The 27,339-nt window shown below is 48.8% G+C and overlaps 1 protein-coding gene across 1 annotated transcript in view; it reads left to right on the plus strand.

Annotated features, from left to right (window-relative positions):
• Positions 1-27,339, plus strand: part of Ide (Insulin degrading metalloproteinase) — a 316,112-nt gene that overhangs the window by 79,492 nt on the left and 209,281 nt on the right. The window contains exon 10 of the mRNA XM_065440616.1: positions 26,565-26,657. Within this exon, the coding sequence (XP_065296688.1) occupies positions 26,565-26,657 (93 nt within the window). The remainder of the gene's footprint in view (positions 1-26,564; positions 26,658-27,339) is intronic.

A 27,339-nucleotide genomic window follows, 5' to 3' on the forward strand; every position in this document is an offset into this window, starting at 1 on the left:
GGTCACAGAACAGGTGTGTGCCCACAACCGCGCCAACCCACTTTCCGCTGCTGCGGTGTGGCCCACGAACCTCAACCAGTCGGCCAACCACCCACTTGTCAAGCCAGGTGCATCGTATGCAAAGGCCCACATCCCACTGGCAGTAGAAGCTGTAAATACCGTTTCGTGCCTACCAGCCAACGTAAATCTTCCAAATCCTCCATGGACACTGAAAGTGACCCCAGCACCTTGTCACGTGGGCATCAGTCTCGCTCTCGTATCCGCGGCTGCCACCAGCAACCCCCAGGAGATGACGCTTTCCCACCACTGCGAAGCAGCAGCTCCAGTCACAACAGTCCTAGCCGCTCCCAATCGCGCTCTCAGGACTTCTGGGCAACCTCCCAGGACGGGCTGGATACGAAGTCCACCAAACAGGTCGCGTGGAAGGCCCCTCCAACAGCCACAAGCTAACTGCCCAACCCCCAGTTAAGGGAACTGGCAGAAATGGTTAAACAACTACAGCTACAGTTAGCACAGGTAAATGCTAAAATTCATAGCCTTGAGTCTGTACAGGCGCACCCACAACCGCGGCCGCAGCATGTGGGTCGGTTCCCACCTCCGGCCCCACCAATGACCCCAACATGGACACCAACCAGCCCAAGTGCAATAAGTGCAAGGCACCTTTCCCCTCCTCTACCTCCGACCTTGATGCAAAATTCGAAACCTTTCAGGCCCGCTTATCTAAAATAGAGGACGTCCTGAAACGGCTGACCCCCACTATCGACCAGCTCATTGAAGGCTGCACCAAAAATGGCAGCCAATATTCACACCCTAACCGCATGCCTTGACCGCCTCACGGGCCCTCCGCAAACTGACGCCATCACTAAACCAAAGCGCACTCAGTCGCCTGGTGCGCCTCTCTCTACCGAGAGTGCAGCCGCGCGCGCGTCTGCTGGCAGTATTATCAAAACCGACGTAGTGTTTCCACAGCGTCCCGAACCCTACAGGAAACGCGGTGGCTAGCGCGCCCATCACAGTATGGCAGTGGAGCTGCAGGGGCTTTAAGGCAAAGCGGAGAGCATTGGAGTATACCCTGCAGGCACAGGCATTTACGCCCCACATTATAGCGCTCCAGGAAACATACACCGACACCAAACTCGCCAGCTATGCCGCTTACAACCAACTGGTGACGTTGGATCTCCGCCCGAGCACCGCCATCCTTGTACATTGCAACCTCACCGCCAATCAACTTGATCTTGACTACTCCGAAGTCCCACACACTTTCGTGCAGGTCCTTCCAAACAGCCGAACCAAATCCCTACTCAACATCCTAAACGTGTACAGCCCCCCAAGTGACAAGAGCACTAATGTAGCCACTCTCCTCCGCAAGGCATGTGCGACCACGCGGAACGAGATGCTACTTATAGTGGGTGACTTTAACGCACCACACGCCGAGTGGGGCTACCCCATCAAAGCCTGAAGTCGTAAAGGAGCCAAGGTTTGGGACACTGCCCAGACATTGGCTCTGACACTCCTCCTCGACCCCGAACGGCCCACCCGTTTCGGTAACAGCATCATGAAAGACAGCTGCCCCGACCTCACTTTCGCCCGCAACATCCTAGATGTGCGCTGGGAAAATCTCGGTATGAACATAGGTAGCGATCACTATGTTCTCAGCACTAACTTCACAGCCACACACAGCAAGGGCCCCCGCCGCACATTCAAACACATCAACTGGGACGCTTTCCGGTACGTACGAGCTCAGCGTCCGCAAAGCCCCATAGACGACCTCGACACATGGACAGATACTCTGCTCCGCGATGCAGCCAACACCACCTTCACAGTCACCCAGGAGGAGGGTGGCCCCACCCCAGATGCTAAACTCATGCATATGTGGGAGGCCCAGCGCAGCCTCCACGCTCGCTGGCTCCTATGCAAACACAACCGCCCTCTCAAGCTTCGCCTCGCTCGCCTCGAACGAGAGATCGAAGCCTACTCCACCAAACTTAGTCAGGAACAATGGCATCAGACTTGCGACCGACTCGACGGGCAGTTGGGATGCAAGAACACATGGTTTCTGCTTAAGCACTTGCTTGATCCGACCCACACCAAGTCCGCATCACACAAGAATCTCAACCGCATCATACACGCGTTTCCAGGCACGAACCAGGAACTCCTGGTTACCTTCTTGAAAGATAAATACATAAACACCTCCACCGACATTCCCACGCCTTTAAATTACAAAGGCTCCCAGAACCCAGAGTTGGACGGAGACATCATGGCGTCGAAAGTCTCCGCCGCTCTCAACTGCATCAAGACTACCGCAGCCGCCGGCGATGACCATATCACCAACAAAATGCACCGCGACCTCGACGACCAGTCGGTCGCAGCACTTACGGACCTTTTCAACCACCACTGGCATGAAGGTCGCCTTCCAGACTCTTGGAAGCATGCCAAAGTAATCTTCATACCCAAACCAGGCAAACGACTCGATCTGGGCAACCTCCGGCCCATCTCGCTCACTTCTTGCCTGGGGAAGGTTATGGAGCATGTAGTTCTGAACAGACTCCACACTTGTGCAGACAAGGAGGATCTCCTCTCCCCCACCATGTTTGGGTTCCGGGCTGGACTCTCTACCCAAGACATCATGTGGCAGATACAACACGACATACTCGACCCGGGTCCCATCCGGGCAACACGCACCATTCTCGGCTTCAACGTCAGTAAAGTGTTCAACAGCGTGTCGCATGCTTCTATACTGACCAACCTCTCGCAGATGAATGTAGGCACTCGCACCTACAACTATATTACCAACTTTCTTCACAACCGCACTGCTGAACTCCACATTGCAGACCTCTGCAGTGACAAAGTCACCATGGGCACCTGGGGAACACCACAGGGAGCTGTTTTGTCCCTGTTCCTATTCAACATTACTATGCGAGGCCTTCCCACACTGCTCGACACCATACCCCACATTAAGCACTCAATATACGCCGACGATATTACCCTCTGGACAAACTCTGGCTCGGACGGGGGGATACAAGATTCACTTCAACAGGCAATTGACACCGTCCACACTTACGTGCAGGCAAACGGTCTCGTTTGTTCGCCCACCAAGTCTGAACTGTTAGTTATACGAGACAGACGTGTTTGCCGACCCGTCCCCGACCCTCAAGAGCCGATATCGCTCCACATTGCCACCCACCCCATAGTCCCCGTACAGACCATCCGCGTGTTAGGCATGCTGGTGCAGAACAACACACAAAACTCGGAAGCCATCCAACGCCTGCGAACCACAGCCCACGAAATCAACGGCCTAATCTGCCACATTGCCACTTGCCGCCGGGGAATGCGGGAGACCGACCTCTGCCGCCTCACACAAGCCTACCTCATTAGTAGGATTGTCTATACATACCCCTATTACCACCTCCGCCGCAAAGACGAAGAGGCAGTGGGACTGCCCCAGGCCGCCAGCACACAGCGTCTCCTCCAGCTTGGAGTATACAACACCCTCACAGAGCTGATAGAGGCACACAAGACTGCACAGATACACCGTCTTTCTTGCACTGAACACGGTCGTTACATTCTTAATCGTGTTAGCATCAACCCTACAGGTGACATCCGCCCCACTGCTCCCCTCCCGACTGGAGTCTACAGTCGGCTGGTCATCAAACCCATGGCCAAGAATACGCTATCCGGCCGCCACGATAGGCGCCGCCAACTGAAGGCACAAGCCTTTAGACGTCGCCGACGAACATGCCATGTACGTGGACGCAGCGAAATGTGACTCTAAAACATACGTAGCCTGCGTAGCGATGCCAACCACCACTCTCATCAGTGCTGCTACAGTGTGCACACACTCTTCCACCGCTGCCAAAGAGGTCGCGATCGCGCTAGCCATCGCGGATCCCCGCACAAGCACGGTTTTCAGTGACAAGCCATCCGAAATTTCTGAAAAAACTGTGTCTCCTCGCCGCACACATCCTCTGCGGTTGCGCTCTCGACAGAACTGTAAGCTTAGTGTGGGTACCTGCTCACGCGGGGAACTCTGGGAACGAAGGGGTCGACCGTTTAGCCCGAGGCCTAACTAACCGGGAGGCCGGCCCCTCGAAGCCAGATGCGCTCGCAGAGGCCCCCAAATCCTATGCTGACATTACCAACTTCTACAAGGAGACGAGACACGTGTACCCGCCTCCCCACCCCGACCTCGAAAGAGCGCAAGCCACCATGCTTCGCAGACTGCAGACGGATTCAATTCTCAGTCATTCTAGGCTTTATCTAATCACTGGAGGAGACTACGACCCCGTCTGTACTAAGTGCGACAATGGAGTGTTTGCCACTCGGGCACACATTCTCTGGGGATGCGAGGGTAACCCTCCCCCACAATCATTACTGCCAGCTCCCTCCGAGGAGGGTTGGAACCAGCTGCTGACAAGAGCAGACAAGAAAACGCAACTCGCACTCGTCTCGTGGGCCCAAGACTTCGCCTCCACCTGGGAGCCACACTAGGCCTACCTGCCCTAACTTCCTACCCTACAGTGGCAAATAAAGTTGTTTCACTCTCTCTCCTGAAGTTTCTCTTCTGCAGTAAAACACGTTGTGGGGCTAGTTGGTGTATAGCTTTCAATAGAATAAGCGCCAAAAAGTGCCAGCACAATAGAAGAAAAACAGACAGGACAAGGCGCTTCCTTCTTCTGCTTCCTTATTCTCATCCTCTAACTGTTGTGGCAGCAAAATTTGCGTGTCAAGACGCACACGGCCCGTCTCCGAGATGCTGTCGGCAGCTGACGAGCTCGTAGGTCTAGCGTCAGTTAGGCCTACCGTGGCGGCAGCGGCAACCGCTTCGGCGTCTGCACTGCCGATCGTAGTGAAGTCGTCATCCTCGTTGTCTAGAGTCGTTGTGGGATGCTTAATGAAGTTCTCTGATAGCGATTGCCTCACTCGCTTCCCAAATTTGTTCTTGGTGCTGAACTTGATCGGCCGAACCATGGCTGCAGTCAGTCGACAACACCAAGACAAAACGGCGCGTGCTTGTGCACGTCTCGACAGCGTGAAGCAGATGACGGGCAGGCCACTCGGCCAATCGGGTGCTTATACTTTGTCACGTGCGCCGAGCAGCCAATACAATTGCGCGTTGGTACGTCTCAAAGATGCATTTTTTATAGAAAGCCAATGAGCAAAGACAGCCAGCGACGGTGGGAAATTGAAGGTGAAGGGCGGCTCTTTCAAACGAGACCAAGACGGCCATGATAACCCATGTGTGACGGCAACCGTTTGACGCAGGAAAAGTGCCATTTTTGCTTAAATTTACACTCAGATTCACCTCACAGGCATGTTACAAATTGAATTTTCGGCGAAAATAATGATAAGTGAAGCTAGAAAATTCGCAAATTAGTGCAAAAATGGTTCTAGATTCCGAAAATGTCAACCCTGCAGGGGCGTCTGCATCAGCAGGCGTTTGGTGTGTTGCGACACCACGTACCCGAGCACACGAGGGTTGGACCCTCCCGCGTGTAGCCGTGCGCGGCTTAGCCGTGTCTGGGGAAAAGGGGATCCTGGGGGTTGAGCCGATGCTGGGTGTTTGGACCTTCAAGGCCCCCTGGCGGAGGCAACACACCCCTTTGGCCTCTGCTTCACATAGACGGCGCCTCCAGGCTGACCCACCTGGGGGAAATCGGTAGTCGCCTTTTCCTGTCCTCCTCTCCACCTTCGTCTTTCTCTCTTGCCTTTTTCATCTTTCCTGTCTCCTCTTCACTTCTCCTCACTTCTTAGTTTCCCGGCGGCAAGGGTTAACCTTGTGTGGCTAGCCAGCCTTGGTTATGCTGTATTTGGTTATAGCAGTGATGTACGGCTGGCGTTGGCAGGGTTTCTCTAGCAGGAACTTCTGTCACGTCCCCTTGTTGGGCTCCATGGTGGGTGGTTGGCATCGTGGCCGAAAACCCAACATTACTTATGGAACATGTTTTTCCTAAACTACCTGATCGCTCTCAGAAACGAGGGCGCACCGAAGAAGTTTTTCAGTTTTTCGGATGACGTCCACATCTTTCCTTGATTCCACGTAATTCACTCAGCAAAACCAGACAAACTAGTGCGATCCATTTCACCGTTCCTTGTTTCCAAGTCTTTTACCGAAGTTTTCGGTACAGGATATAAGGTGTCGAGAATGTCAAGCGGTGATCTCTTTTTGGAGCTCCAAGATCAGAAGCAGTATGAGAAACTGCCGAAACTTGTGTCATTTGGGGAGACCCAAGTAACGGTAACCCCGCACCGTACGATGAACACAAGCCGCAGTGTTGTCTCGGACGATGACTTGCTAGAGCTCACTGAGGATGAACTCTTGGAGGGCTTTAGTGACCAAAATGTTATTTAAAAGAATTAAGATCAGGCGTGACAGCAAAGAAATCAAGACCAAACACCTTATATTGACTTTGGGCTCAAGTATTCTGCCCGAGTCTGTAGAGGCCGGGTACATCAAGCTCCGTGTTAGGCCATATGTGCCAAATCCCTTTAGATGTTTCAAATGCCAACGCTTCGGCCACAGTTCGCAAAGCTGCTGAGGCCGTCAAACCTGTGCGAAGTGCTGTGCCCATGAACATACTTCTGAAGCTTGCGAGAACACTCTCCATTGTGTAAACTGTGAAGGCAAGCACGCCGCATACTCGCGGTCGTGCCCGTCCTGGAAAAAAGAGAAAGACATAGTCACAATCAAAGTTAAGGAAAACATATCGTTCAAAGAGGCATGCACCCCGCAGGGGCGTCTGCGTCAGCAGGCGTTTGGTGTGTTGCGCCACCACGTACCCGAGCACACGAGGGTTGGACCCTCCCGCGTGTAGCCGTGCGCGGCGTAGCCGTGTCTGGGGAAAGGGGGATCCTGGGGGTTGAGCCGATGCTGGGTGTTTGGACCTTTAAGGCCCCCCGGCGGAGGCAACACACCCCTTTGGCCTCTGCTTCACATAGACGGCACCTCCAGACTGACCCACCTGGAGGACATCGGCAGTCGCCTTTTCCTGTCTCTCCCTCCTCGAATCTTCGTCTTTATCTCTCACTTTTTTACCTTTCCTGTCTCCTTCTCTCTTCTTTTTACTTCCTTTCTCCTGGCGGCAAGGGTTAACCCTGTGTGGCTATCCAACCTTGGGTACACCATATTCGGTTATAGTGACGGCGTACGACTGGCGTCGTGCAGACTTGTATGCAAGCTCTGCCGCGTCCCCTCGTTGGGCTCCGTGGTGGGCGGTCGGCGCTGTTGCCGAATATATACAATTTTTCATGGAAACTTCTTTCCCATCCCTTGCTGATCGCCCTCAGAAACGAGGGCGCACCGAAGATGTCTTCAAGTTTTTTGGACGTCAAATCCAGAATTTTCCCCGCTTTCACGTTATTCATGCTGAAAAGCCAAACAAAGTAGCCCGAAACATTTCACCATTCCTTGTTTCAAAATCCCTGACTGATGCTTTTGGTCCAGGTTACAAGGTGTCGAGGATGGCAAGCGGCGACCTCCTCTTGGAGCTCCGTGATGTAAAACAATACGAGAAACTACCGCAACTAGTGTCATTTGGCGAGACCCCCATAACAGTAACCCCGCACCGTACAATGAACACCACCCGTGGTGTTGTGTCAGATGATGATTTACTTGAGCTGACTGAAGCGGAACTCCTGGAGGGCTTCAGCGAACAAAATGTGATCAACGTCAGAAGAATAAAGATGAGGCGGGATGGTAAAGAGATTCAGACGAGGCACCTAATAATTACTTTTGGATCAAGTATCTTGCCCGAGTCAATCGAGGCCGGGTACATCAAGCTCCGTGTTAGGCCTTACGTGCCCAATCCACTCCGATGTTTCAAATGTCAGTGCTTCGGCCACAGCTCGCAGAGCTGCCGCGGCCGCCAAACTTGTGCTAAATGCAGTGCCACAGAACACACCACTGAAACTTGTGAGAACGCTCTCCACTGTGTAAACTGTGATGGGGAGCACGCCGCGTACTCGCGGTCGTGCCCATCCTGGAAGAAGGAAAAAGAAATTGTAACCATAAAAGTAAAAGATAATATATCGTTCAAAGAGGCACGAAGGCGGGTAGCATACCTGCCAAAGAAAAGCTTTGCCGAAGTGGCGCGTCAGGGGGCAGCGTCACAACGGCCTCCGGCGACTGTCCGACCCACACGCAGTGAGTCGGCAGTTACGCCATCTGCCCCCACGGTGGTTGCAGCTAGCGCTGCTCCGCCAACCGAGGAAAAGGGGCCATCGACCCCGAAGGTGGGCGCAGCCGAGGCTGCCTCAACCTCCCAGGTCCCTTCCAGTGCTGGCAATGGCCGGCGCAGCCAAATCCCCCAGGGAACCCCATCGACCTCCGGGCTGGTGGGCGCAGGGGTCTTGCCCTCCAAGGCGGGCCCTTCCCTGGTAACTTCTCGCTCGCAAGAGCACGTGTCCGGCGCCTCACAAGAGGCAATGGACACCACAACTATCCCCAAGGCGCGCCAGGCGCCTAAGGAGCGGCGAGGTTCCCTCGAACGCTTCAAAAAGAGCAAAACCCCGGTTACAGGGCCTCGAAAGGGCTCTGTAATCTAAGACATCCCTTCCGTTTCCGTAAGCACAGCACCAATTAAATTTAAAATATGGATACACAAATCATTCAATGGAATGTCAGAGGTCTACTTAGGAATCTTGATGATGTTCAAGAACTTATCCATAAACACAATCCAAAAGTGCTGTGTTTACAGGAAACACACTTAAAATCCAAACACACAAACTTTCTCCGTACGTATGTTACGTTTCGCAAAGATCGCGATGATGCCGTTGCATCATCGGGTGGTGTGGCGATTCTCACTCATAAAAGTATAGCATGTCAATCTTTACAGCTACGTACGCCCCTTGAGGCAGTGGCGGTGCGAGCTGTTCTGCTAAACAAACTCATCACTATTTGCTCGCTTTATATACCCCCACATTACAAATTAACTAAACATGAATTTCAGTCCTTTATAGATGAATTGCCAGAACCTTATCTGGTTCTTGGCGACTTCAATGCACACAACTACCTTTGGGGCGACCCTCGTATAGATGCGCGAGGACGTCTTGTTGAACAGTTCCTGTTCTCTTCTGGTGCTTGTCTACTGAATAAGAAGGAAGCGACATACTATTCTCTTGCAAACAGAACATTTTCTTCAATAGATCTTAGCCTAGTTTCCCCGTCACTACTGTCTGAACTCGAATGGCAAGTTAACAACAATCCTTACGGAAGCGACCACTTCCCAATACTGCTTAGAACACCCGAAGAAAAGGAATATCCACCACAGGCTCCTAGGTGGAAAATTGACACTGCCGACTGGGAAAAATTTTGAACTCTATCTTGTATTTCGTGGGATGACATGTCCTCGCTAGAAATTGACGCTGCTGTCGAATATTTTACAGCCTTCATAATAGATGCCGCATCTAAATGTATATCACAAGTAAATGGTCTGTCCTGCAAACGGCGTGTCCCGTGGTGGAACGACGATTGTAGGATCGCACGTAAAAATCAGAACAAAGCGTGGGGGTTGCTACGCGCCTCCCCCACTGCGGAGAATCTTATTAACTTTAAAAAAGTAAAATCACAAGGCAGGCGAACCCGCCGGCAGGCCAGAAGAGAAAGCTGGCAAAAGTTTTTATCGGGCATCAACTCTTATACAGAGGAATCGAAAGTCTGGAACAGGGCTAACAGGATAAGAGGACGACAAACTTATTCACTCCCCCTGGTAAACCCACAAGGCGATACCCTGCTTGAACAAGCAGACTCACTTGGGGAGCACTTTGAGAGTGTATCAAGTTCCAACCATTATTCGCAATCATTCCTGAAATATAAAGAAATAGAAGAATGCAAGCCACTCATCAATAAATGCCGACAGAATGAACCCTATAATTGCCCATTTAGTGCTGCCGAGTTGAAAGCGGCCTTGAGCGCATGCAAGAGTTCCGCACCAGGATCTGATAGAATCTTATATGAAATGCTCAAAAACTTACATAATGACACGCAACTTACACTACTTACACTTTTCAACACCATCTGGGATGCAGGGTACCTTCCAACCGCGTGGAAGGAAGCCATTGTAGTCCCTGTTTTGAAACAAGGCAAAGATCCTTCCTCGGTGGCAAGTTACCGCCCGATAGCCCTCACAAGCTGCATTTGTAAGGTGTTCGAAAAAATGATAAATCGGCGACTCATTCATTTCCTTGAACAGAGCAAAATGCTTGATCCTTATCAGTGCGGCTTCCGAGAAGGGCGCTCCACAACCGATCATCTCGTGCGTGTTGAAGGGAATATCCGGGACGCATTTATACATAAACAGTTCTTCCTATCGATATTTCTCGATATGGAAAAGGCGTATGACACAACGTGGCGTTACGGAATCCTAAGAGACCTGTCAGAAATGGGCATCCACGGTAATATGTTTAATATAATCAAAAGCTATCTGTCAAATCGTATCTTCCGGGTAAAAGTCGGCAATACACTCTCACGTCCTTTTACGCAAGAAACGGGTGTACCCCAAGGAGGCGTGCTCAGCTGCACCCTCTTTATCGTGAAGATGAACACGCTTCGTGCTTCACTACCACCCGCCATCTTTTACTCTGTCTACGTAGACGACATTCAAATAGCTTTCAAATCTTGTAACCTCGCAGTCTGCGAGAGACAGGTACAGCATGGCCTGAACAAATTGTCAACGTGGGCAGACAGGAATGGATTTAGGATCAATCCTAACAAAAGCTCTTGTGTTCTTTTTACAAGAAAGAGAGGACTTATCCCAGATCCTTGCATAGAACTGCGTGGACAGCAGATACCTGTAAACAAAGAACACAAATTTCTGGGTGTCATACTTGACTACAGACTCACTTTCGTCCCCCACATTAAATATCTTAAACAAAAATGTCTGAAAACAATGAATCTAATGAAACTTCTATCCCAGACTACGTGGGGTAGTGACAGGAAGTGTCTAATGAATATCTATAAGAGCCTCATTCGATCACGACTAGACTATGGTGCCGTGATCTATCATTCTGCAGCCCCGAGCGCGCTAAAGATGCTAGATCCGGTCCACCATCTAGGAATCCGACTGGCCACAGGCGCTTTCAGAACGAGTCCCATACAAAGTTTATATGTAGAATCAAATGAGTGGTCACTTCATCTGCAGAGAACATACATTAGCCAAACATATTTTCTGAAAGTCCACTCAAATCCACAGCATCCCTGTTTTAATACCATTAATGACATGACATATGCTACACTCTTTCGCAATCGTCCCTCCGTAAGACAGCCTTTCTCGCTGCGTGTGAGGGAGCTTAGTGATCAAATGCATGTCCCACTCCTCGAGCTCCCCCTAATGCATCCAGCCAAGCTGCTACCTCCTTGGGAGTGGCAGCTGATACAATGCGACACATCTTTCGTTCAAGTTACAAAGCACGCTTCAGATATTGAAATCCAAATGCATTTCCGGGAACTCCAGCACAAACACTCCTGCACGGAGTTCTACACAGACGCATCGAAGTCACATGACGGGGTGTCCTATGCAGCCGTCGGGCCATCCTTCTCGGAATCCGACGTACTGCATCCGGAAACTAGTATCTTCACGGCTGAGGCCTACGCAATATTGTTGACCGTGAAGCATATAAGGAAATCAAAACTCAAAAAATCAGTTATATATACGGACTCCCTAAGTGTTGTGAAGGCTTTGATATCGTTCTGCAAGCACAAAAATCCTGTCATAATTGAACTCTATTCCGTCTTATGTGAAGCATATGCATCTAACCAGTATGTGATTATATGCTGGGTGCCAGGTGATAGGGCCATCGAAGGTAATGTTCTGGCAGACCAGATGGCCACGTCAGTTGCATGGCATTCTGCTAATCCCACCGCTGCAGTTCCTGTCACAGATCTGAAGCCCTTCTTACGGAGGAAACTACGCAACCACTGGCAACGCCTATGGGACGCGGAAACAAATAATAAGCTCCACGTGATAAAGCCACAGTTAGGATTCTGGCCCTCTGTAACAAAATCACGCCGAACAGATGTCCTATTCTGTCGTCTGAGAATAGGACACACATTTGGCACGCATAACTATTTACTCACTGAAAATGATCCTCCAACCTGCGGTAGATGCGGGGAGAGGCTGACCGTCCTCCACGTCCTCCTGGAGTGTCGGGAAGCCGAATATGAAAGAAAGAAACATTTTCCCTTAGCCTACCGGCAGCGCATCCCCCTTCATCCTGTTATGTTACTCGGCCAAGAACCTTTATTTGACACCAATGCAGTCCTAAATTTTCTGAAAGATGTTGTCTTGCATGTTTTTAGCCCTACATGTTCATAGCGGGTCCTCTCTTCAGAGGACGCCGCTGTGATAGCTCCTTGGTATAGCACATGCCTCTAGACCCTTGTTTTCAAGGGCTCTGGCGAGGCAGCAGTGCACTTTACAGCGAATATTTTTAGGCCACTTTACAGCCAAGTCACATCTTCCATAATACATCGTCAACATTACCACGTGTGATGGCGCTCTTTGGCCAAACTTGGCCCTTGGGCCACAAAACACCACACATCATCAAAGAGGCATGCAGGCGGGTAGCATACCTGCCAAAGAAAAGCTTTGCCGAAGTGGCACGTCAGGGGGCAGCGTCACAACAGCCTCCGGCGGCTGTCCGACCCACAGGCAGTGAGTCGGCAGTTACGCCATCTGCCCCCACGGTGGTTGCAGGTAGCGCTGCTCCGCCTACTCAGCAAACGGGGCCATCGACCCCGAAGGTGGGCACAGCCGAGGCTGCCCAAACCTCCCCGGCCCCTTCCATCGCTGGCAACAGCCGGCGCAGCCAAATCCCTCAGGGAGCCCCATTGACCTCCGGGCTGGTGGGCGTAGGGGTCTTGCCCTCCAATGTGGGACCCCCGCTGGTAACTTCTCGCTCGCAAAAGCACGTGTCCGGCGCCTCACAAGAGGCAATGGACACTACACCTATTCCCATGACGCGCCAAGCCCCTAAGGAGCGGTGAGGCTCCCTCGAACGCTCCAGAAAGGGCAAAACCCCGATTACAGGGCCTCAAAAGAGCTCTGTAATCTAAGGCATAACATCCGTTTCCGTACACACAGCACCTTACAAAATGGATACACAAATTATACAATGGAATGTGAGAGGTCTCATCCATAATCTTGACGACGTAACCGAACTTTTACACGAACTTAATCCGAAAGTACTGTGTGTACAGGAAATGCACTAAAAGCGGCACAGACGAATTTTCTACGGTCGCATAATATTTTTCGTAAAGATCGTGACGAGGTCAACACCTCATCCGGCGGTGTGGCCATAGTTGTCAATATGACTGTTGCTTGCCAACACTTGCCGCTTCGGACGTCCCTTGAGGCAGTTGTGGTTCGTGCAATTCTTTTTAATAAGTTAGTAGCCATCTGCTCCATCTACATACCCCCAAACTATCATTTGAGCAAAATAGAATTCTACGAACTTATTAATCAACTTCCTGAGCCGTTTCTTATTGTTGGGGACTTTAATGCTCATAACAGTCTCTAGGGAGATTCCAAGACTGACTTGAGGGGACGACTGATCGAATCCTTTCTTATTACGTCCGGTGTATGCCTATTTAATAGAAAAAAAACCCACCTACTATAATGTTGCGCATAATTCATACTCCTCGATAGATTTAGCGCTTGGATCTTCCATACTCTTTTCCTACTTAGAATGGAATGTCATAAAAAATCCGTTTTGGAGTGATCACTTTCCTATAACTTTAAACTTACTAACACGACACGACACTCGTCCACGGGTACCTCGCTGGAAACTTGACTCCGCTGATTGGAAGCGTTTTAAGGAATGTACTTACTTATCACAATATTTTATACGTGATTTTAGCATAGACGATGCTGTAGCATATTTTACCGCTTTTATTATTGATGCAGCTGAAACGTTCATTCCACAAACAAATGGTCACTCATTTAAGAAACATGTTCCTTGGTGGAATGAAGACTGCAGAGATGCACGAAAAAGACAAAATAAGGCATGGGGCAGATTGCGCCAGTGCCCTACGGCGGAAAATTATGTTGCATTTAAACATATCAAGTCGCAAGGACGGCGCACGAGACGGCAGGCTAGAAGAGCAAGCTGGGAGAGGTTTCTCTCAGGCATCAATTCCTATACCCAGGAGGCTAAAGTATGGGATGGTCTGAGAAGGCTAAAAGGGCAGCAGATCAACCCGTTGATTGATGAGCGAGGAAGTACCTTGGAAAACCAGGCCGATGCCCTTGGATTACATTTTGCTCGTGTATCAAGTTCCATAAACTATACACAAACATTCCTTAAATATAAGCGAATAGCAAAACTTAGGCCAAGAAACCGTAAATGCAGACCTAATTTACCGTACAACTGCCCTTTCAATATGCGTTGCGCTCATGTATATACTCTGCACCTGGAGTTGACAGAATCATGTATGACATGATTAAAAACCTGCACACTGATACACAGATGACACTTATGGCACTCTTTAACTCTGTTTGGGCTGCTGGATACCTCCCATCCTCCTGGAAAGAAGCTATCGTAGTACCGGTCTTGAAACAAGGCAAGGACCCATCCGACGTTTCAAGTTACCGTCCAATAGCACTCACAAGTTGCTCATGCAAACTCTTCAAGAAAATGATAAATAGTCTTTTACATTTCCTTGAATAGAATAAAATGCTCGACCCTTATCAATGCGGCTTCACAGAGGGTAGGTCGACTACTGACCAGCTCGTGCGCATTGAGGCAGGCATTCGCGACGCCTTTATCCATAAGCAGTTTTTTCTTTCTGTTTTCTTAGACATGGAAAGGGCATATGACACGACTTGGAGATATGGGATTTTGCAAGACCTCTCAGAAATGGGTATTCGAGGGAATATGCTTAATGTAATTGAAAGTTACCTATCAAACGGTACATTTCGCGTTAGGGTGGGCAACGCTCTATCCAGGCCATATACACAAGAAACTGGCGTGCCGCAAGGAAGGGTATTAAGCTGTACCCTTTTTATAATCAAAATGAATTCCTTGCACTTATCTATACCGCAGAGCATGTTTTAGTCGGTATACGTAGATGACGTACAATTAGGCTTCAAGTCATGTAACCTTTCTATTTGTGAGCGACATGTCCAGCTTGGCTTGAACAAAGTTTGTAAATGGGCAGAAGAAAACGGCTTTAAACTGAATCCTGTTAAAAGCTCATGTGTCCTTTTCACAAAAAAAAAGAGGATTATTTGCAGAGCCCAGTGTAGAACTACATGGACAGCACATACCAGTCGTCAAACAACACAAATTTTTAGGAATCATATTAGATTCAAAACTGACCTTCATTCCACGCTTAAAGCACCTAAAACAGAAATGTCTAAAAACAATGAACCTTCTTAAACTTTTATCACATACAACATGGGGCAGCGACAGGAAGTGTCTGATGAACCTGTACAAAAGTCCTATACACTTACGGTTAGATTATGGGGCCGTAGTATATCAATCTGCAAGCCCAAGTTCTTTGAAGATGCTTGACCCTGTTCGCCACTTAGATATCCGCTTGGCGACCGGTGCCTTCAGGACAAGTCCTGTAGAAAGTCTCTACATTGAAGCTAATGAGTGGTCGCTTCACCTTCAGAGGTCATGCTCCAGTTTCATGTACTTTCTAAAAGTGAACACAAACCACGACCATCCCTCTTATGTAAGCATAAACGACGTGGCATCTGCAATGCTTTTTAATAACCGACCTGCAGCTACAGAACCATTCTCTCTGCGCATTAGAAAGCTTGCTGAGAATATGCAAGTCCCAATTCTACAGCAAAACCTGATGGCCCCAGCTAAGCCATTGCAGCCATGGCAGTGAAAGCCCATAGAATGCAATATATAATTCGTAGAGGTGACAAAACACACTCCAGAAGCACATATTCGAATGAATTTCTTGGAACTTCAATCTAAATACTCGTGCATAGAATTTTACACTGACGCTTCTAAGTCGCATGCCGGCGTGTTTCATGCTGCTGTCGGACCATCCTTCTCCCAGTCCGACGGACTGCATCCGGAAACAAGCATATTCACTGCAGAAGCTTATGCAATTCTGTGTGCTGTTAAACAAATCAAGAAAGCAAAGTTGCACAAAGCCATTATATACACGGACTCTCTAAGCGTCGTAAAAGCCCTAATGTTCCTCTGCAATCATCGAAACCCTGTACTTACCGATCTTTATTCCGTCATTTGCACATCGTACATGTCTCAGCAGCAAGTCATAATATATTGGGTACCTGGACAAATATGTTGGGTACCTGGACATAGGGGCATTGAGGGTAATATGCTGGCTGACCAAATAGCCACATCAATTGTATCACAAGATATTCATCCTACCACTGCACTACCTGCCTTAGATCTAAAGCCTTTCATCCGAAAGAAACTCGGAAGCCACTGGCAGCGCTTATGGGTTGCTGAAACAAATAATATGCTTCACTTAAATAAACCAAAACTAGGTTATTGGCCCTCCGCAATAAAAACATGATGGACAGATGTCCTATTCTGTCGTCTTAGAATAGGACACACATATGCCACACACAGTTTTCTGCTAACTGGAAATAAACCACCGTCCTGCGGCAGATGCGGTTAAAGACTCACCGTCCTCCACGCTCTCCTGGAGTGTCTGGAAGCCGAAACAGAGAGAAAGAAACACTTTCCGCTAGCATACCGGCAGTACATCCCCCTTCATCCTGTAATGTTTCTTGGCAAAGAACCGTTGTTTGACACCAGAGCAGTCCTAAATTTCCTAAACGATGTTGTCTTACATGTTGTTAGCCCTACGAATTTGTAGCACATCCTCTCTCCAGAGGATGCTGCTGCGATAATATATTTTTGTATAGCACATGCTTTCAGGCCCTTCTGTTCCAAGGGCTCTCTTAGGCAGTAGTGCTTCTTGCAAACGTTTACCTTCATGTATTTTTAAATATCATCATTCTATCCCAATGTATCTTTTGTGTTCTAGTCATTGCCATAACTTTATTACATATAGCTTTTATGCGCTTTACAGAGATTGCTTTTTAGGCCCTTTACAGCTACGTCACAATCACTCATGTAATTCACCTACCCTCTGCAAACCCATCAACACTGACCTGGCGCTCTTTGGTCATAATTGGCCCTTACGCCATAAGACAACAAATTCATCATCATCCGAAAATGTCAGCTTCAAAAAGTCGATTTTTTTGCGATTTTCGGTCTTTTAAGACCCGTGTCCCCCCTTATGTGTAAAAGCTGATGCGCTTGACCCGCAGATCAGATTCCGACAATCACCGACTGTGTTCGCAGCTATCATTGTGTTTTGAGTGTAGCTTGCTTTTGTGGGCACAGGTTCACCCAATAAAAACTTAGTTATTCACACTTTTGTTGCTGTGTTCTTCCTCGATACTACTACGTGACATCTGGTGGAGGTGCTTGTGCGTTCATGTTCTGGATGCCCCCACAAAGCTGCGATCCCAGCCCACAACCTGAAAACCATACCAACTTCGCCCCGCACCATCGAGCAAGCCGCAGGCTACAAAACCTGCCCCTGGAGCAGACTTCGGCCTGAGACAGCCAAGAAGATTGTGGCCAAGTCAACAACCCTAATGGCAGCCCCAGCATACCTCATCGTGCTGCAACAGTCCAGGGAGCCACCGACCTTCCCAGGCTCATCATTTGAAGACCCGGAAAACTGGCTGGAAACACGAGAGGGTCACTGCCTTCAACAACTAGAACTCCGACGAAAAGCTATGTGATGTTTACTTCTGGTAAGCCGGTAAGGCTGGTAAGCCGCCAGGTCATGGTTTGAGAATCATGAGTCTGCCCTCACAACGTGGGACCTGCTCCACAGCACCCTTTTGAAGACCTTCATGAGCGTCTTCTGCAAAGAGCAAGCTGAAGTGAAACTGGAATCCCATGCGCAACACCCAAATGAGAACACTGCGATCTACACGGAAGAAATCATCTGCCTGTTCTGCCACGCCAACCCGGACATATCTGAGAAGAAGAAAATTCGCTTCCTGATGTATGCTGTGAAGCAAGAGCTTTTTGGCAGATTGATTCGCAATCCACCACAACCGTCACCAAATTTTTAATGGAAGTCACGGGCATCAAGCAGGTGCTGGAAATGTGTACCTGGCAATACAACCACCAAGTGCTTTCGCCGAAGAGCAAAATTCAAGCACTAGTCTCGGACGAACTCCAGGAGACCATCAGAGCCGTTGTGTGCGAAGAACTGCACAAGGTTTTCCCTTCATTGCAGCCTCAAGTGGATTCGATTACCGACGTCGTATGTGAGGAGATCCAACAGTCACTCGGAGACCCTCAATAGTTGCAGCCTCAACCGGAAGCCATGACGTATGTTGTCGTAGTCCTCCATCATGCTCCCCTTCCGCACCCACGTCAGGGCCTGGTAATGCCGCAGTTCCACTGTTCTCTGCCAGCACGCCAACCCATCGTCTTGTGCAGTATTCCAAGGAAGACTGACGTTTGGCACACCTTCATCCACTGTCTGCTCTGCAACCACTGCAGAGAAGGGGGCCATGTGTACCGCTGATGCACAAACCCTGACTTGGCGATTCCGAGGGTTCGCCGTCAACGTTCTGCATCCACAGGAAATTGCCAACCACCTCGCCGCCACTTAGTGGAGCTCTTGATGACCGTCCCTTTTGCTGTCACCAGGCCGTTATCTGTCACTGCAGCGCCGGCCATACACTGGCCCAACCCGCGGCCGGTCTGCGAGCCCATATCTGAAAAACGCAAGGCAGCAACCAATGGAGGTGTGCTTGCTGTATGTCGAAATACCAAAGATCCTCCGCTGATGGCAACAACACTTCAAGATCTAGCTTGACGACATAGCACCGACACGCCGCCATCCCAACCAAGCCTGGAGGTGAAGAATGCATTGACAAAAGATGACCTGATGACGCCATGTACCAGCCACAGGTCAACGCGATGCAGCCATGACCCGACGCTAAGACCTAACTGCAACGCAAGACAAAGAACCACCGACCTCAGCGTGCTTTTTAACAGCCACGCAGCCGCTGCCTTAGTAGACACAGGAGCCGACTACTCCATCAAGAGTAGACCCATTGCCGCCCACAGGGTGTCTACCAACCGGGAAAACCGGGAAAACCGGGAATTCTCAGGGATTTTTAGTAGTCTGGAAAATGTCAGGGAAAACTCAGGGATTTTGGGCCTCCATCAGGGAAAGTTAGCGGCAATTTTACTGAAAGGGTCGAAAGTCGCAGTAATGCTGGCTCGAGTAACAGACAGGAATCGTAATGAATCGTCTTTGACGCCCTGCCGTCGGCTGGAGGAGTTGCTAGTGCACAGACAAGGACTGACTTTCCGGATTCCCGATAATTTGGACGGCTTCGCGGCACCGTCACGTACCCCACAGAGTCAACGTATCAGAACGTGTGAAATTTCCGACGCAAGAACTCTTCGCCGTCCGATTTTCCGGACGTTTTGCTGTGAGGGCAGGTCCGAAACGGCAATAATCAAAGGAACCACGGCTGCCGTTTTGATTGCTTCGCCACCTCGAACCGGCACTCTCGCACGCAGATCCGCTGGCAGCCGTTGCCACCACTGCGGCAACGCTAGGCCTAGCTGCTTCGACGTTCGCTATGACACTTCTTGTCGTTGGGTGCCGAGTTTTTTATTGAAAGAATTAGCTGCTGCCAGCAATGGCATGGACTCCGCCTTTGTGATCCTCGCGATTGACATAGAAAATGCCGGTTCCTGAAAGTCAGCTTCGCCTCTGAAAGAAATGTTACTTGGTGAAGCCTACACAAAAGTATTGCAGTGAAGCATAACAAGCGTGGGAAGGGGCCATTGCCACAGAAAACAGTATGTATTCCTTAATTATACACGCGTGCACCCGGTATTTCCTGTCACATTACGAGCACCGATATGTCTAATATGTGTAGCGACAGGCCTTCAGAGCGTTTTCGAACGTGCCTGTGGCGGTTTGAGTCCCTAAGGGCTGTAAATGACACGCATTTATTTTTTTGCAACTGGCAGAATTTTCGGACGTTTTCGTGGCCTCTAGGGAGTTCGAAAAATCCTGGTCCTTGGGGCGAACGAGTGGCGGAAGGAGGACAAGAACAGAAATGAACTACGCATTGAGGAATAAACGGGAAAGGAAGCTTGCTGCCGCCGTTTTGAAGGAGCTTGAGCTCAAAAAATAAAGTTTCGGCTGATGCCGAGATGCAGGTGTCCCTCATCCAAACCAAAATAAACTCTTTAAAGCAGTGAAACACAACACCCGGGCGTCGTGCGCGGGCTGAGAGTATTTCAGAACAGTTGAGGTTGACTTACGAGTGTTGAGAGAGAATCTCAATTGTGACAGAATTCGGGCCTCATACCACTGAGATTGCAATCAGTTGATAGGAATAGCTCATATTCGAAAATATTTGCTTCTATATGCATCTCCTTTTTATTCGTATTTGAGAATGTCCGACTCCATTGCAATGTTTTTCGAAGACACTTTATTTGCTGTGCATATTACTAACCACTGCCTTCTATTCTCTTCTTGAATAACATAAACACTACTTTTTAGTATTCAAATTGGATTAAGTCGCTTCTTTAATTTTTTAATGTGCCTACTAGGGAGTGACAGCCTCAGGCGACATGTTTTCAGCCCGTCTTGACATAAAACATAGTTCTGCATCACTCAGGGAAATTTGCAATGGCACTCAGGGAAAACCTGGAAAACTCAGGGAATTTGGAAATGTCAACTTGGTAGACACCCTGCGCCCAGTTCAGAAAGTTAAGACTGCATGGGAGGGCCCTCAAATCTGGACAGCAGGAGGGCACCTATAAGACTGACAGAAATCTGCATGCGAAGAATTACCGTTCATGACCGAACCTACCCTGTCACCTTCGTTATCCTCCAACAGTATTCACGAGGCGTAATTCTTGGCATGCACTTCCTGAACCAACACAGCGCAATCATCAACCTGAAGTGGAAGTCGATAATGCTATCTGAAAATCGCATGATAGCGTCGGAGAGCTCTTGTAGTCGCCTTGCTTTGAATGTGCTCAAAGGTCAAGTGAGCACCCCGCCTCGCTCCAGCATTGTCATTTCCGTTGCTATCAAAATGCCCACAGGTGTAAAAGGCATCATCGAGGGTGACCAACGTCTACTGCTCGATCGTGAAATTTGCGTTGCAAGAGGGATCACTTGAGTGCCCGAAGGAAAAGCAAAACTGGTGCTGACCAACTTCAGCCAGGAGTTCAAGCATGTCAACAAGGGCACAATGTTTGCATACCACGAGGAAATTGTGGAAAGCAACAGTGTGTTTGTGTTGGATTCTGCCGGATCTACCTCGACAACTATAGTTCCCGCACCAGTCTTTGACATAAATCTAGCCTCCCCATGAGTAAGCAACATCAGCTCGAAAGTGTTCTCTGGCAATACAGAGACTGTTTTTCTATGTTGTCGAGCATTGGGCAAACATTGCAAAGCATTGCAAATAATTGCATAATAACCAAAGAGTCCACTCAACCACTCTGCCAGAGCGCTTACCGACGCAAGAATGAGAAGGTATAAGTCAACAAGTCGATGGAATGCTGCACGATGACATCATCCAGCCGTCGAACAGGCATGGGCGTCTCCTGTGGCTTTAGTGAAGAAGGATGGAACTATACTCTTCTGCATTATCACCACTTGAACAAAATAACGAAGGACACATACCCTCTCCCGTGGATAGACAATGTATTAGACTGACTCTGCAATGCTAAGTCCATTCGTCTGTGGATCTCAAGACTGGTTATTGGCAAATTGAAGTCGATGAAAAGGATGGGCGTCTTACGCTGGAGTTTGAGGTATAGTAGCGGCGCCTGGTGACGGCGCGGGAAACGACATTTGGGTCGTATTGAGCCCTGGCTGTGGCGAAGCACGTTTCTAGGCCGAGTTTTGCGTCGATTCGCACTTTTTTATGCCCTGTTGCGAGTGCGAAAACGCTCGTCACTTCTCACAAACCACGCCGACCACACTGCGCGCTCGCCGTAGCCTATAGTTTAACGAAAACGGACTCTCCGTGTGCCATGGGACGTAATGCTGGGAGCAGAAGGAATCGGTGACGTCGATCCGGAGAGACCTAGCCCAGCCTCGAAAAGGCGACACCGTCATTACTTCTGCGTCGTGGGCTGCCATGAACAAGAAGGCCTGAATCCCAACATCAGATTCTACCGTTTTCCTCCAAGGCCTCACGAAGTGCAGCGCCGGGCGCGCTGAGTAAGCGAAATCTGGCGCCATGCTGACTGCTTCGCCTGTCTTGAAGCTTGCTTGATTATCTGCGTTCTAAATTTCGGTCTTTTGCACCTACAGTCCCGACAGTAGACCGACATAGCAGCAGGCATGGCTGGTAATTCACGATTCGAGACCCGGCCAAAGCGACAATTAACAATTCGACTGATGCAAAGTGGTGAAGTGACCAGGTGTGTGCAAATGAGCATAAATGGTCGGACTCATTCGATGACAATTCACTACTCCACTACAAGCAGCACAGGTTAAGAGAGTTAAATGCTCTCATCCTTGATCTCAAGCCAGCACGTTGAGGCAGTGCAGCAAGGCAGTATTGATTGCAGCACATTGATGTTCGAGCGCTGTCATTAAAAGCTACATCAAGCGAGCAGCGCACGAGCTCGCGCTGCAGCGCGATTCGCACGTACGTGTGAGCTCATATGCATTGCAACAGTTATTACCAGTTACTAAAAGGGACAGATGGCCGCTGCTACAACGCAGGCATAACTACTTGTTTGGCGGCATGTCGAAAGACCGCTGCAGTTGCGACGCGTACGATCGTGCGCTCGAGCAGTTCGTACATCGCGGCGCGTACCGTCGTGTGCTCGAGCAGTTCCGTACACATGATGTCTGCTTATCGCTGCTGTGGATTCATTTACAGCACGCATTTCCTCGCGTTTGTGCGCCTGAATCTAGCAGCTAGCGTACAAACCTTTACCTGTAGTTCCACTTCGTACGCGACTCGCTTCACTTGCGATTGACACCGTGCTAAAACTTCGCCGCCTAATACTTGAACGGCGTACACGTATTCGGCACTGCATAATTTCTTGCCTTTACGCAGCGTGCCACCCCTAAAAAAATCTTCGGCGCCCGATGTTCGCTGCAGGCCGTGCTACAACACAACCGAAAGTGGCGGGTCCATATTGTAAACGTGCTTTCCAAAGCAGACGACCGAGCTTGGTACGACCCATTTTAGGACAGAGGGCGCTTTTTAGCACCTTTTTCGCAGCGCCCCCTGGGCAATGCAAGAGCCCCATAGAGAAAATACCGCGTTTATCACGCCAGACAACCTCTTCGAGTTCAAGGTGATGCCATTGGGACTTTGCTCTGCACCTGAAACATTGCAGCGTGTGATGGACACAGTCTTGGCAGGACTGAAGTGGCAGACCTTTTTCGTTTACTTGGATGACGTTGTAGTCTTTGCCGCAAATGTCGAAGATCACCTGAGATGACTTCAGGCAGTAGTAGAGGCGATCAAGTCATCTAGACTCACCGTGAAGCCATAGAAGTGCCGTTTCGCTTACAAAGAACTACTCCTAGGCCATGTCATCAGAAAATCTGGAAGTGGTCCCGACCTGCAGAAGACAGTTGCCATTGCTAAGTTCCCGCGGCCCATCAATAAAAAGGTAGTGCACAGGTTCCTTGGCCTGTGTGCCTATTACAGGCATTTGTTAATGACTTTTGAAGCATTGTGGAACCAATAACTAATCTCACAAAAGCTGACATCGACTTTAAGTGGGAAACACGGCAAGTGTAGTTAATACCGCAGCCAGTGCATTGAAAGCTCAGGCTGCCAACTAGACTTCACAGGTGGAGTGTTTGCGGCCTTCTTGATTTCACCACAGCACCTACACATCACAACAAACTCTAGATTCACACCCCTACTGGTTTCTTCCAAGTCTAACGACTGTCAGTGACAATGTGGGCACAGAAGCAATCTTACCAACGCCTTGATGGCTGTAACTTTTACGAAACGATACCCACTGAGGTCTGACAATTCCTCGCTCTATGCGTCACAATTACGACCCTGGCAAAATAGTGTGACCTTCTTTTCAAATGTCGATTGGCATTCATTACCTTCGGTAGAACCAGTAGTCATTTCTGCAGACGATGAACCATAATCGGAGTTCAAAGGGTTTGTGTCAATCGCCGGTGGCAGGCATGGGCTTGGTGAATGCACAGGCGGACGCTCACTTGCTGGCAGTCCCTCTCTTGCTGGTGGTCACCCAATGCTGTTTAGGCCGCTCACTGTCGGGGGGTGTTTTCACTTCTTGAAGCTTCTCCACATCGAAGACTTAGTCGCGGGCATCTTCTGGTCACACCACCGACTACCTGCAGATTGCAATAAACTTGCAGGAAAAAGAAAAGATAAATAGATAACCAGTGTTGAACACAGCCAAAGCAAGAGCAACTTCGAGTGGCGTGAAACCAACGTTGGATGGTCACGTGATATCTTTCTGCCAATCTGAGCTTCTGTTTTGGTTTGCCAGCCACTCTGCAGTTGCCATGGGAAAAAATATGTCTTTCTTTCTAGTTTTTTATTGGTGGTCTGGTGTACTCTCGATAGAAGGTCTTCCGTGACTAAAAAGTCAGAAAAAAAACTTTCTAACCGGTGCATTCACTTCGCGTTCGATTTCTTGCCCGCTCTGCAGCTGTGTCTTGAAAAGAGCATTTATAGGCACTTTTCACGGCAAATGCGCACCACTGTCTCATAAAAGGAATTAATTTTCTTCTTTTCTAGGATGCAGATTGCAAACAAACTTGGTGATGAGCTTCTCTATACGTCTAGGAATCCAGAATAAATAAAATTATAAAATGCATTTTTCTTCTGAAAATTGAGATTTTAGCCCGCATTCCTCCTTAAGTGCAGCCTCCCCCCTTAGAGGGCCTCTCACCAGGCCACATAGCAAATTTTGGTTATAGTATGCTGTAAATTGGTACGTTCCTATAGTGTTCTACTGCAAGACCTTTCAAATTGCTTCATTATTAGCAGTGATAAAATTGTTTGAAGTGTTGTGAACCTATGATTTCAGAAGGTAAGCTTCACTGCCAACATACACTCTCATCACTTAGCCCCGTCTAGTTTCCACACGCAGAGTATCCTTCCCTGCGGGTTCCCCTACCAGAGCCGGAGGATTGCATCACATCCACATCATGGTCCCGACCTTTTTTTTTTTATAATTTTCACTGCGTGGTACACTTGCGGTAACAGTATTGTTTGCGAGCCTGCAAACTGTTGTTTCTTTCGTTTCGCTCTGTGCTTGATCTTGCGAACTGTGCACGAGCACACTTGCATTGTGTGGCTGCTTCTGCAAAATGGATCCCTCAGTGTGTGCATGTTTGGAGAGACTGGCCTGGCAGCTCATGGATACTTACCGCAATACACCGCATCATTGTACTGCTGGCACGAGGCTAGCAGTATGAGAAGTCAGTGCCACATGAACACTGGGGTAGACGCGAGCGGATCGAAAAACATGATCACATGCTGGAACAGGGTGGAAAGTGACATAGTTTCGTTCTCTGCATGTGCGACTGTACGACATGGGAACAAGCAGGCGGAATGGAAATACATCTCTTTTGGTACAGTATGAAATAAAACAGGCATACAGGCGTTGTCTGTATGTGTTATTATTTCTCTAAACTTGCATTGTTCTATTTATGCAAGAGATCAAACAAATAACTGCTGTTGCCTTTAATAATTCTCAGTCATATGTCACTGTGAGCGACGTCATAGCATTGTGAATTGCATTGGCGCACTTGTGCGACTCACTTCAACTCTCCGGCTGGGAGCGTGGTACCTGCAAGGAGAAGGGCATGTGGCATTTGGTTGAAATTCAGCTGTTATTGCGGTGCTGAGTAGTGTAGTACTTTGTCGACATAATAGTTTGTGCGCATTGTATGCACTGCGCTTGTCAGCTCAAAATGGCCAGACCTGATGAGGGGCCTTTTAAGTGGGCAGAAGCAGCATGCAGATTCTAAGAATTCTTTTTTTTTTTCCAATTCAATTCAATTCTTTATTTGCAGACATAGAACACAGAAATACCAAAACTGGTTGGACCCATAGCCACAGGCTAGTTGCGGGTCCAATGAAAAATGAATAACAATTGCAAGTACAAAGCAAGTAAGATACATCACGTGCATACACATATTTGTTGCATACCGTTAAATTGCACGAGCGTACAGAATGAAATGCGAAATAGTGAAGAGCATGTTATGCTATTAAACATTTCTAAGTAAACACATAATACACTAGTTAGGATTGCAGGCAAGTTCCTGTATTATTATGAACATACGTTATTAATCTCAACAAAATCGAAACACTAGTTAGATATGTTCAGCAGGTTGCAGCAAGTTACTAAAGAAAGAAAAAAAAAGATATATGGATATTATGTAGGGATTATGGATATAATGTAGCATACATGTGAAAAATGGTGTTTAATGCTTTTCAGAGAAATGTTTTTGTCCTAATTTCTTGAAAAGCCTCACCTCAAGTATTTGAATATGAACTTGTTTGATGGTCATAGACTGTAACTTGTTTTTGCAGGCTGGGTTAATTCTCTGGTGGGTGGAGCGAAAGACGGGGCACGAGGCTTCAGTTTTACCATTGTCAATGTCGACCTCACTGAAGAAGGCATAGGTAAGTAGAGGCACTTTTATCTTTTGATGGGCCACTTTGATTTACTGCAGTGCCACTATGCTGCTGGTACCTGTCTCCTCGAACGAAGGCCTTGCCAATGTCACATTGGCTGGCACTACTCGTAGACAAAAGGTTGGCTCCCAGAGTACCAGGCTTTGTGCTCAGAAAAATATGAAGTGTGTTGTTGGTGTGCTCTACAAAAACGAATCCCTGATGCAAAAGGTTAGATTAACTTTTTGTTTGTGATGTTGTGGAGATGGATTTTCACAAGGCTTACTCTCTGTTTGACAGTCAAGAAAAGGCATGATGTTCCTCCATTCCACAATGCACAAAGGCTCTATGGCAGGGTTCGTTGGCCCTCCGACACTGCGCAGAGATGGCTTCAGAGTCTATTGCCAAGAAACGCTACTTTTTTAAACCCAAGATACAACACAGCATTCACAGTCATGGCTTGGGGGCAAAGGCTTATCGCTAGACTGATCGAGTACATGCGCCTGCTGTCCTAGGTTAACCAGGTAGCGCTCAATGGAAGAGCGCACCCGTGAAAAGGGCACCCAAGGGCCACCACTGGGAGGTCAATAGAGGCATGTTCCAGTGACGTGTGCTTGCGCAGCGACTCAACGTCCAGAAGGAGAAGCACGGCTTGCACGGGAAAGTAGCTCCAGCACACTAGCCGTGTCCA

The sequence above is a fragment of the Dermacentor albipictus genome, chromosome 1, assembly GCF_038994185.2.
Source record: "Dermacentor albipictus isolate Rhodes 1998 colony chromosome 1, USDA_Dalb.pri_finalv2, whole genome shotgun sequence".
In the NCBI taxonomy this organism is placed as follows: Eukaryota; Metazoa; Arthropoda; class Arachnida; order Ixodida; family Ixodidae; genus Dermacentor; species Dermacentor albipictus.